The sequence below is a fragment of the Bufo gargarizans genome, chromosome 2, assembly GCF_014858855.1.
Source record: "Bufo gargarizans isolate SCDJY-AF-19 chromosome 2, ASM1485885v1, whole genome shotgun sequence".
Taxonomy (NCBI): domain Eukaryota; kingdom Metazoa; phylum Chordata; class Amphibia; order Anura; family Bufonidae; genus Bufo; species Bufo gargarizans.
Window position 1 is genome coordinate 245,542,021 of NC_058081.1, and position 13,251 is coordinate 245,555,271.

The following is a 13,251-nucleotide window of genomic DNA, read 5'->3' on the forward strand; positions in this document are numbered from 1 at the left end:
AGTGTGGCCACTGATTCCCAGTACTGAGGGGACATGGACTGGGGTTTAAAAAGGAATTATCAACATGTACAGCAAGGTGGTCTAAACTGTTACCCATTAGGCACTGGCTTGACTGTGGTATAGAGTCTAAGCAATGCCTTAGACACACACACACAGGGGCACACACAGGGACAGACACATACATATGGACAGACACATGCGATGGTGAGATCGTCAACCAACTTCTATCTATCAATCACTGATAAGGCTGCCCACTGGACTCCTAGGCCAGGAATGAGATTTACACTACTGAAATTCAAGTTATACTAAATATTTCCCATAAACTATATATCAATCTGTGCAGCTCCGTGACATGCCGCTCACAGGTGAGACTTAATGTTCAGTGTGTCAGGTCCCCTTTAAAGTCTATTTATAATTTATAATATAATTATAGTAATGACTAATATTGCATGTTGTTTAGCTGTGCTTTGCTGAAGAAATGTTAATAGATTATTAATGAGGGATTGGCATATACTTTACTGGTTTGAGTGTAACTTAATTCTATAGTATAGACGTGAGAAAATTTTTCTCTAGCCTAGGGCTACACAGCGACATGTGTCGTGTGACAATGTCGCACAACCAAAAGGGTACAACTACTCTGTGACATGTAGCACCAATGTCGCGCAACATATATTAGTCAATGGCGTTGCACTGCGACATGCAGCATGCCACAACTGCGATGCGACAGTCGCACAAAAATCCAGTTTGGATGGATTTTTTGTTACTATTGCAGCATTTCGCAGTGCGACACCATAGACTTTCATTACAATAAATGTCGCGCGACAGTCGCCGTGTGGCCCTAGCCTTATTTGAATTGGTCTAAACATAAGAGTGTTGTTTTTATTTTTCAGAGTAAAGCAGATGTAGAACAGAATGAAGCGGTTGAAATCGCTCGGTATTCCAGAGGGCAGTATTTTGGAGAACTGGCCTTGGTGACCAACAAACCCAGAGCTGCCTCAGCATACGCTGTCGGGATCGTGAAATGTTTAGGTAACATAAAACGCTATTCTCTTCTACCACAGTACTATCCATGACATAATTAGTCTTATGCTATTCTAGACAAGGTTTTCAAAATTGTATAATTTATGTTAAACTGAGTAATAGAAAACAGGCCTTACAACCAAATTCTCCTGAAGAATTAGCCACTGTGTATTCTCCTTTCCGCAGCCATGGACGTGCAAGCTTTTGAAAGGCTCTTGGGACCATGTATGGAGATAATGAAAAGGAACATTGCAAATTATGAAGAACAGCTGGTTGCACTGTTTGGAACAAACATGGACATAACTGACCCAAGTTCCTGAGTAAAAATGGCAATTCTGAAGACATGAAGAGAAGCAAAATAGCACAGTTGTGGTCAGTCCACAGAGGATGTGTCTGTTTTTTTGTGTAGATGCCAAGCATATTCTGTGATTTTCTTTTTTTTTTTTTTTTTTTTTTTTTTAACATTAGCCCCTTTAGTGGCAGAAGAGCTTGCAATCCATGACTGCTTTGCAATAGCTTGCTTATCACACTTAAGGTTGTGACATTTTTAACAGATTTTTTATTATTATTTTTTTTTTTGTTATTACACCAGGTTTCTCTGTGAGGAAAGTTGTGATTTTCTAGACAATAGACTTCATTTGCAATTTTTCCTCAGTAAACATTTAGATAAAAAAAAAATAATATATCAGTATTCTGGTATAGATGGACCAGCGCTATATCTTCTCCAAACTGTAGATGCTAAGCTAATGGGTCAAATACATCTGCTACTGGTAGAGTAATCATACGTAATGGCAGTTATATCAGTCAGGTAGGCTTAGCATGGTTTTGTGCATTACCTCATTTAGAATGAAAGTAAATCCAGTAAATGAGCCAGTAAGCATGCCACGTCATTGAATACAGGACACCACTTTTCTATAGGTTTTATACACTGTGACTGTACTTTATTTTCAAATTGTTCGCTTTCAGAATCAGGTTTAGGCCTCTTGCACACAACCGTATGGCTTTTTCAGTATTTTGCGGTCTGCAAAAAAACGGATCCGCAAAAAATACGGATGACATCCGTGTGCATTCAGTTTTTTTGCTGAACAGAACAGCTGGTTGGTCCCTGATAGAACAGTACTATCCTTGTCCGTTATGCGGACAATAATAGGACATGTTCTATCTTTGAACAGAATGGAAATGCGGAAACAGAATGCATACAGAGTACCTTCCATTCTTATTGCGGATCCATTGAAATGAATGGTTCCGAATGGTCCATATACACAAAAACAGAACGTAAACGGAAAAAAATAAAAATGTTTGTGAGCGAGAGGCCTTATTCTTACAAGGGACTCATATGGGATCAAGACAGCAAGTAATAAACACCAGAAACAAATATCACTGAAACCAATCAGCACATGAACAGACAGTATCAAACAGCACATACACAACGCTAAAAGAGGTTTGAATCCACAGTGATGTTATTTTAGTTTTTTAAACAAACCTTATATTTCAGATATATCAGTGATATCACTGGGATCAGTTGACTGTGTAAAAACGTCATTAACTTTAGTACAATGAAAGATGAAGTCTCCAAAATTAAAATGGGGCAGATCGCCACCTATCTGTGTTACAAGGCACTGCGGCCAGGCCCAATTTAATATAAATGGAAGCTTTCCTGATTTTTTTTATGTAGACTAACTTAGTGTGTACTTGTGTGTGTCTTCACATACACCATATTCAGGATATTTAGGGGACAAAGCATCTGCCTTTATTAACTATTTACCTTTTAAAAGTGGTTTCAACTTTATGCTAAACTAGTCAAAAGACCCCTGAAAAAAGTCTTTCTGCACAGGTATAAGCGAAAGTTGAAAAACAAATACTGTGTAATATAAAGCTTAAAACAATCTTTGGTAGTAATCCTTTTCTTTTAAGAAAGATGCTATAGCTGCCCATAGACTTACACTAAGTGGCAGTTCACCCATGATCTCTGCCATCAAACACTGATTGCTATGGACAGACACCTCGGACATCACTCATGTTGTTGGTAGAGGATGCAATTTTTTTTGTCCAGAGAGCTGATGCCAGTAGGGCTTTGGCAGCCCCCATTTACATTATATTGCCAGACAGGTCCACCAAAAACATCTACAAGAATGTTATGTTTATAGGTGCTGTTATATAATTGTCAAGCATTGTGCTGGAATTCCTTGGGAACACTAATCAAAGCAATTCTGAGGGCTCACCTTCTAGCTACACAGAACACGTGTGCTTCTACCTTAAAGGGATTACCCAGCAGCACAAAACTATCTAGCATTGATATTATTATGTGAAAACAGGGCACATACTCATTTAGTGGTGTTGTGTGGATCCACTGTTCAGACACACGGCACAGGAAGTACAGTAGCTTCTTCCTGCACTGTGACGTAGCTACACTGCCACATGATGGTGGCCTACCCCACTTGTATGTGTCAGTATGTCGCCACAAGGGGCTTGCCAGCCACTAGTCATTATCTAAATGCTGACAGGCCAATATAAACAAAAGTGGGAGGCAAGGGGATAGCTTTAGACGAGTTGGTGGCTTCTAGACAGTGACTACGCTAGGAGCGGAAAGGAAGAGACAGTGACAGAGGCTAGGGTTGGCAGGGGAAGGAGGAGAAAAAAACAAAAAACCTTGGTGATGTAGTTTTAAAGCCTGAACTGAAAAAACAAGTCCCTCATAAGAAGCAAAAGTAAAACCAACAATATGAGGGTTTGGGGAGTAACACACAAAGTGAATGACAGGTACCCCTGTGTGAGGATGTATGAAAGTACTCTGGATAATATTTCTTTATTTTGTGCACAGGATAACCCCTTAAGTTGCTTATCATTGCACAAGCTGAACATCTCATAAGTAAGGCTACTTTCACACTAGCGTTCGGGCGGATCCGTTCTGAACGGATCCGCTCATAATAATGCAGACGGAGGCTCCGTTCAGAACGGATCCGTCTGCATTAAAATGGCAAAAAAAATAGCTAAGTGTGAAAATAGCCTCGGACGGATCCGTCCAGACTTTCAATGTAAAGTCAATGGGGGACGGATCCGCTTGAAGATTGAGCCACATTGTGGCATCTTCAAACGGATCCGTCCCCATTGACTTACACTGCAAGCAGCGTTCAGCTGTCCGCCTGGCCGTGCGGAGGCGAGCGGAGCGGAGGCTGAACGCCGCCAGACTGATGCAGTCTGAGCGGATCCGCTCCATTCAGACTGCATCAGGGCTGGACGGCTGCGTTCGGGTCCGCTCGTGAGCCCCTTCAAACGGAGCTCACGAGCGGACACCCGAACGCTAGTGTGAAAGTAGCCTAAGGTCTCTTAGGTAATTTCTGAATCAACCTATAAGAAAAAGACCCTAGAGGCAAATTATTGGCTCCGAAATGCGGTTGTTTTCTACTACATGTTTAGAGCCCTATTGTATTAGAGGACCATTACTGTGTCAGATTTAATAACTGAATAGAAGAAAGTGAATGAAGACATTATAGCTGCTCTTAGCTGCACCCAGAAATACAAGACTAATGTGGGTGAGTTTGTATATAAATCACTCTGGTCAGACCTCTGAACAATGTGCTGTCTGCTGTTATTCATCCAAAACACATGTACGTTATATGTGAATGCAATGAATTAATGAGCTCCATTAATGCATTATAATGAAATATTCTACATGATCGAATGGCCAAAAGAAAGAGACCAAAACTCGCTGGTAAGGATTGAGAACCTCCAGCAGACAACGCAAAATGGCATTATGAATTATATTACTGTCACTTTCTATATTTCTGCTTCTGTTGTGACATCCCAGATTATTTTATAGTTCTGTGCCAGAAGGAGGGGTCCAAATTCCATTTGTACTGCTTACAATGATATCTTAAAAGGTTTTTAAAGCTAGTCATACTTATTTTCATAAGTCATCCAAACCCACCTTCTGTCTAATGCCCATGGAGCTTCCCAACTGTCCCTAATCACAGAAAAAAAGATAAAAAATTAAGATAAAAACATCCTGCACGATATGATAAATAAATATGCGGATGTTTATAGCTACATTTATGAAAAAAAAATAATAATGCACTAACACAATAGATGCAAGCATTATATATAGACTAAGCCCTTATTCTGATATAATAAAATATGAGACTCTTAGCCAATATATTTTGATCAAAACGCATATGTGCCCACCTACCTCCGCCAAGGTGGTCTCAGTCAGGCAGGCCAATATATTTTGATCAAAACACATATGTGCCCACCTACCTCCGCCAAGGTGGTCTCAGTCAGGCAGGTCCTAGTCTATATATAATGTGTGCATCTATTGTGTTAGTGCATTATTATTATTTTTTTCTGTTATTTTTTTATTTTTTTCAACTCTCCCCAATGCCAGATGCTGGGAAGAAGAGTGATACATATGTTGGAGATCAACACTCCCAAGCCATAGTTCTAGAGGGAGAAGGTGCGTGTTTATGGGGAAGTTGAGTGAAATAACTTTCGGCCAACAGTTACCTAATGTGTATGGACATTGTAAAAGGATGATGCAGGACAGATGCGGTTTACACATATATACCTTGTGTGTAGAAGTTCTATGGCATATACACAGATTATTAAGCGGGCCGCCGAATAAAAGCTAAGTACAACCCAGTACACATGCATACACATGTATGATACACAATAGAGCTGCTATCTAATTTCTTTGGCAGATGATGCTAATGAACTCATTCATTACAGAGATGTGAGAGCAGAACCTCAGTAACAAGCTGCAGGAGTTTTACCAAGTAACACCTTTTATTAACTGTAATTAGTTTGACACAGTCGGTGGATAAATACGCACATTGCACAAGAGTATAGAGTATGTGCCAGTTTTGTTTCCCGTTCTTTCTCCCCATCACATTTAAGAAATGACCTAGTTCTGTCTTCACAAAGCTCCTGTATTATCACATCTGCGTTGTGTCCTAGTGAGCGCTCTCCCAGATAATTACATGCTTCCTGTCAGGAATCTAGTAAACCACATATAACCAAACTGGGCAGAGCGTAATGTGAATGCTAACATAAAAGCACAGCTGACCAACTGGTCGTTTCACACATCACTCCAGCCACAAAAGTAGAATCCACCTCTGTCATGGTTTGGAGGTCCATATAGTGACCATCTACTCTAGGATAGTATGAGAGAGATGTCCTAGATTATGTAGGCCTGTCGTGGTGATTTGTTTTATGACGAAGAAGACAATAAATATTATAAGACATACTAAGCAAATAGAATGTGGAATGAGCAATGTAAAAAATAGTACATGTTGATTGACGAGAAGCTGTATTGTTGAAGACAGTGGAACATGTAGCTGAGCACTGTGTGAGAAAGTGAGCCCTATTGAGGGCCACCTGCAGATATAGTTGTGCATCAATGGCAAATTAAGGCTGTAGAAATTCGCACTTCTGTGGAGTTTTAAAGCTTTTACAAGGACCATCCCAGCAGGTAATTATCGGGAACAAGTCATTTGTTCCCAGTAAATGCCATTTACATGAAGCAGTCATCTTTGCTGTATGGGGACTAATGGTCACTACAGTAATTGCTTGTCCCCATACACATTCATTTTCTGGGCAGATCTTGTAGTTGATAGTTGAGGGCATCAGCGATCAGTGACACCTTTATAAAGGGCAGTTATCAGGAAGGAGTCTTCTTAGTCTTGCATCTCCCAATAACTGCCCCAATCATTGGCCTGTGTAAAGGGGCCTTTACTATGAGACAACTGAAGCATGATTCTCCAACATACTACTTGTTATGTACAGTAGAATGAGAAGGGAAGTAAGCTACTTTTTTTAAGAGCAGTTTTAGGGCTTGTTCACACATTCTGGTGTTGACAAGGAGTGATTGTGCGCCTAGATCCTTATCAAATCTGCTAAAATTCCACATTTAGTAGACTAGAGTAAGGTATTTTATACTCCATTACCATGCAGTGGAAAAAAAGTTCTGCATACATTTTTGTCCACCCCACAGGAAAAAAAAAATCATGTGCTAAAAGAATGAGTATGTTTATTCTAGTAATGAATTCTGCATGGAAAATAACATTCTTCTCACACAGATTCATTGGGGAGAACCCTTTTGTGTCTCCTCCAGCATAGCCGCTGCACATCCGCAGTAGAAATTGGTGATTATCAGCTGTTGATTCTCTTAGTAATGTACAGGTGAAACTCGAAATATTAGAATGTCGTGTAAAAGTTCATTTATTTTAGTAATGCAACTTAAAATTAGAATATTGTGAAAAGATTCAATATTCTAAGCTCAAAGTGTCTCACTCTCTAGTCAGCTAATTAATCCATACCCCCTGAGCAAAGGGGACCTGAGATTGTGACTTTGGGGTTCCATAAGCTGTAAGCCATAATCATCCAAATTCTAACAAATAAAGGCTTGAAATATCTCGCTTTGCATGTAATGAGTCTCTCTCATATGTTAGTTTCACCTTTTAAGTTGCATTACTGAAATAAATGAATTTTGCACGATATTCAAATTTTTCGAGTTTTACCTGTATATGAGAATTGCTATAGGCAAATGCAACATGTTTGAACATACCCCAAGTTTCTTGCAGTTAAAAACCTATGTCACAAAATGAGTCAGTGTGCCAAAATGTGTTTTTTATTTTCCTAATCTGAAATGTCCAGATTCTTAAAAGGTTAAGGGGAGAGGGCCACTAATATCATTATTATAAAATTGTACACCATGCATCACATAATTTTTCATTACTGTTATTTGTTCCAGATATCTAATAATTAAGATGTGAGTGTGTTCTGCTCAGTGCCAGGGTCACACAGAGTTGTTTGGTGCTAAAGAAAGGAAAAGTATAAGGCCTCTTTCAGACGGGTGTTGCGGGAAAATGTGCAGTTGCGGGAACACCCGCGATTTTTCCAAGTGAGTGCAAAACATTGTAATGCGTTTTGCACTCGCGTGAGAAAAATCGCGTGTGTTTGGTACCCAAACCCGAACTTCTTCACAGAAGTTCGGGTCTGGGATCGGTGTTCTGTAGATGGTTATAAGGGAAAATAATAGCATTCTGAATACAGAATGCATTGTAAAATAGCACTGGAGGGGTTAAAAATAAAGAAAAAATAATTGAACTCACCTTAGTCCACTTGATCGCGTAGCCCGGCATCTCCTTCTGTCTCCTTTGCTGAACAGGACCTGTGGTGAGCATTCATTGCAGGAACAGGACCTGTGGTGACGTCACTCCGGTCATCACATGATCCATCATCATGGTAAAAGATCATGTGATGGAACATGTGATGACCGGAGTGACGTCACCACAGGTCCTGTTCAGCAAAGGAGACAGAAGAGATGCCGGGCAGCACGATCAAGTGGACTAAGGTGAGTTAAATTATTTTTTATTTTATTTTTAACCCCTCCAGCGCTATTTTACTATGCATTCTGTATTCAGAATGCTATTATTTTGTAATAATAACTTTGAATGCCTTATAACCATGTTATAAGGGAAAATAATAATGATCGGGTCTCCATCCCAATCGTCTCCTAGCAACCGCGCATGAAAATCGCACCGCATCCACACTTGCGGATGCTTGCGATTTTCACGCAACCCCATTCACTTCTATGGGGCCTGCGTTGCATGAAAAACGCACAAAGAAGAGAATGCTGCGATTTTCACTCAACGCACAAGGGATGCGTGAAAATCACCGCTCATGTGAACAGCCACATAGAAATGAATGGGTCGGTATTCAGTGGGGGTGCAATGCGTTCAACTCACGCATCGCATCCGCGTGGAATACCCGCCCGTGTGAAAGGGGCCTAAGAATTCATGCACACAATCATATTTTTCTTCAGGGTTTTTCACACACGCAGCTCACTGACCCATTCATTTCAATAGGTACATGCACATATCCATGTTTTTAACTGCTCCCTGTGCCAATCCACACATTTCAGGTTATATTCCTCTCCATATTTGTGGATGACACTAACCCTTTTGCAGAATGCACATGGAAGCTATCATTTTTTTTTTTCACAGATCCAATTTGTGTGCAGATCAAAAATGAGATGCACTGTGTACATGAGGCCATAAAGAAGGCTACATATCATATAAATTGGGGACATATATATTACATTAATATTTGATTAAAAAGACAGCTAGAAATGTACCTGTCTAGGGTAAGGATGCTAATACAAACATATAATTTAAGGCCACTGCAATACATATACAGTACATACATTTAATGTTAGGCTGCTGCAGTACATTTCAATATTTAGTCCATACCGGCTCTCCCATGTACTTTGGTAGATGCTTCAGTATAGAAAACGGATTATTAGACTTGATGATATGATAGTGTAAATTCTGCTAATATTAGGTGCATGCAGCTGCCACGTTAAGGATGTAGCCGCACACACAATCCCCGTCATGGGGTATGATGTAGACGACCATATATCCATTTATAGTCTATTCAGTTCAAGGCACTTAGACCCTATCTGTGACCCAGGATATATTCAATTTCACACATCCAAAAGCCAAAGGCTTTCCCACTCCTGTTTCAGGTCATTTTTCCTTATGATTATTATAAAACTTAACATTTAATATATGTATTCAAAATCAATGTCTATTACCCAGAGTTTAAAAATGATAGGTGACCATCTGAGTGTGTTTTTTTTCCTTTTTACAGTACTTTGTTCAGACAGCGATGAGGGGACCACTAGGGTATTACTTTCATATCCCTTATAGTCACTCTGCTGTGGTTTAACTCACTTAGTATCTACTTTGTAATGATTTGTATTATCATTAGCTGCTGGTATTGCAACTAAATGACAGTCCTAGCTATCTAATTTCCACAGCAACTATAAGATCTCTCACTGATTGTATAATATAATGCCTAGCTCTATTCTCTCCTACTTACCTAATCTTATAGTTGTGACTAACTGTCCCTCATCGCTGTCTTTATTTCCTCATTCACACCTTGCAGTACACCCTGCTGCTTTCATTCACTCATTTAGTCACTTGTATTAAAAGCTATGTAAGCAGCTCCCCCAACATGTTTTGCCGCATTAGTGGCGTCCTCAGAGGAAAATGGAGCTACATGTAACACGAGCGCTTACTATACACATTGTTTCTCTCACCTCCGATAGCCGCTCACCCTTGGTACCTGCAGTGCGCATGTTTTCTGTCTTGGATAATTTGCATCTCCAATGCATTTTCCCATAGTTTTCTACAGAGGATATGACATTACAGGGGGAGATAAATACAGGGGTGCTTGAAAGTTTGTGAACACTTAAGGCAAGTAGCACTTGCGTTCGGAGCGGATCCGTCTGGTATCGGCACAGACGGATCCGCTCCTATAATACAAACGATGGTATCCGTTCAGAACGGATCCGTCTGCATTATATTTCAGAAAAAAATCTAAGTCCAATTTGTCCAAAATTTGACTTTAAACTACATCATATTTTCATATAAGTCCTAAAAAATTGCTAAAGTTAACCAAATAAAACAAATGAGTCAAAAATATAGCACTTGGTCATATAACAAAAACACCAGGTGCACAAAAACACTTGTTGGCCATAACACCACAAACACACCTGAAAAATGCACAAGTCAGGCCCCCACGGTGCCCCCTGGGGTGTTTTGTATTTTTTGAGGAGGCAAAAAAAATAAAACCCATAACAAAAACCTGTCACCAGAAAATGCAGTGCAGGCAGCAGGGGCGTTCCTAGATTAAAACATTCGGGCCTGGGTCCCTGATGTTTTGTCCCAGGCCCCAAATGTATTGCCTGCCTGCTAGATACAACTATATTGCCATCCTCAGGACAGCAATACAATTGAATCTAATGCCCTGCAAGAGCTGAAGGACCTGTGATGACACCACAGGTCATGTGATCAGTGCTAAATGCAGTTGCTGAAAACGACTTGCGATTATGTCACCATCATGTGACCAGTGCAGGAGAGGACGGCTCAGCTGTGAAGAGAAGTCCTGGGAAGAAGCTGTGGTGAGGTCTGCCACATGAGGAGAGGTAAGTGAAGGGGTAGATTTTTCAGTGAGAAAGGCAGAGCAACGTTGGGAGTTGTAGTTATTTAACTGGGACTATATGTTAGGGCTGAAGGGAGGGAAGTTATTTACATGGGACTGTGTGGTGGAGTGATGTTATTTACATGGGTCTGAAAGTTGAGGGAGTGATATTATTTACATGGGAATGCATGTTGGCGGTGGCTGGGGCAGGGTGATGTTATTTACATAGGACTATATGTTTAAGGCGGCTGTGGGAGGGAGTGATATTTACATGGGACTGCATGTTGGAGGTGGTTGGGAAGGGGTGATTTTATTTACATGGGACTGTATGTTGAAGGCAGCTGGGGAGGGGGGAATGTTATTTATGTGGGACTATATTGAGAGGGAAGGAGACATGGTGTGATGTTATTTACATGGGACTGTATTTTAGAGGGGGCTGTAGATAGAAAGGGATGTTATTTACATGGGACTATATATTGGAGAGATGGTGTGATGGTATTTATATGGCACTCTATGGCGGAGAAGGGAAATAATGTTATTTACATGGGACTCTATGGTGGAGGGGCTGAGGAATTATAATTTTTGAGGACAGTAAATGGAGGAGTATAACTACAGGGGGCATTATAAATACTGGGAGGGCTTCAGGGCGAGCATTATAACAGTAGGGGGCAATATAAATACTGGGGCACTTCAGGGTGAGCATTATAACAGTAGGGGGCCTTATAAATACTGGGGCTCTGTGGGGGGCATTTTAAATTCAGGAGACATTAGGCGTTCTTATTACTACTGGGGGCTCTATAGGAGGGACCTATAGATCTGCATTGTGGGAGTCTTATTACTACTGAAGGGTCAGTAGATCGCTTTATTACCACTGGGGGGAACAATAGAGAGCCTTATTTCTACTAGGGGCTCTGTAAGGGCATTATTAATACTGGAGGACTCTTCAACTAATGGGGGCACTCTTGGAGAGCATTATCACAGTTGGGGGCACTGTAGGGGGCAGTATTACTAATGGGGGCATTCTAGAAGAGAACTACTATTGGTGGGACTATGGGGGGCACTATTACTATGGGGGGCACTAATTCTTCTTGAGTATAGTATTTAGGGTACAGAAAAATGAGGAAGCTAAGATGTCTGTGTGTCACACTCTGTAGAGACGAGGCTCGGCTGAGAGAAGATGATGACAGAGAAGATCTACATCAGAGGAGACAGTCACCTAGGAGGAACTGGATGTGAGAGGTACGTGCTGCTGTATAGCTATAGCGGGCTTATGGATCGACTTAGTGAATTGGGCCATATGCATTGGGGCTTCGGCCCCAGATCTTTTGAGACCCTAGCAACGCCCCTGGCAGGCAGCATATTATAGAGCAGAAGAAGCTGAGCAGATTAATATATAGTTTTGTAGGAAAAGTTCAGTAAAACTTGTAATGTATACATATAACGGCTGCATTACACAACCCGATATGGCAGACGATTGTCAGGAAGGAAGTTTTCCCTCCTGGCAATCACCTGCTCGCTAGCGGAGTAGACCACTGCTATAACTTGCAGTGATCTCCGGGGGGGGGGGGGGGGGGGGAAGTGATCGCTATGCAATGGCGCGTCCCCATGCTGTATAATGGTTTGCCAGTGGAAGATTGTTATTAGACACCACGATCTGATCTGCCACCTGCAAACAATAATTTTGTATCGGACAGTGTAATAAAGGCTTAAATCTCTGCTATTTCTTCATTGTTCATGCGGGAGGTCTTATCATTGATTGATAGTACTCACTGTGGAAGTGTGTATATAGGGATAGCTGTCAGTCACTGATAGCACATCCTACATGAACAATGAAATCAGAAATAGCGAGATTTAAATTTTATATACCGTACAGTTAGGTCCGTATATATTTGGATAGTGACACAAACTTTGTTTTTATTACCTGTTTACTAAAACATATTCAAGTTTTAGTTATAAAATACCCAATACAATAAATCCCAGCTGCCTTACTTGCTTCAATGTTGTATCTTTATTTGTCAAACAACAAAAGTCCTCAAACGGATGCTTTTCGGCACATATTGCCTTCCTCAGGCTGATATAGATACAACATTAAAGCAAGTAAGGCAGCTGGGATTTATTGTATTGGATTTTGTGTGGGGACCCCTCCCCTTTTCCCGCGCAGCCGAAGTTGGATCTTGAGCTGTTGATTTTAATTACTATAGTTATATAATGGACATGGACATAAAGTCCAGACTTTTAGCTTTCATTTGA

General features: G+C 40.7%; 1 protein-coding gene across 1 annotated transcript in view; it reads left to right on the plus strand.

Annotated features, from left to right (window-relative positions):
* Nucleotides 1-2,111, plus strand: part of PRKAR2B (protein kinase cAMP-dependent type II regulatory subunit beta) — a 147,170-nt gene extending 145,059 nt beyond the window's left edge. Inside the window, exons 10-11 of the mRNA XM_044280188.1 lie at nucleotides 891-1,029; nucleotides 1,207-2,111. Coding sequence (XP_044136123.1) covers nucleotides 891-1,029; nucleotides 1,207-1,340 — 273 coding nt within the window. The 3' untranslated portion in view covers nucleotides 1,341-2,111. The remainder of the gene's footprint in view (nucleotides 1-890; nucleotides 1,030-1,206) is intronic.
* Nucleotides 2,112-13,251: the final 11,140 nt, after the last annotated feature.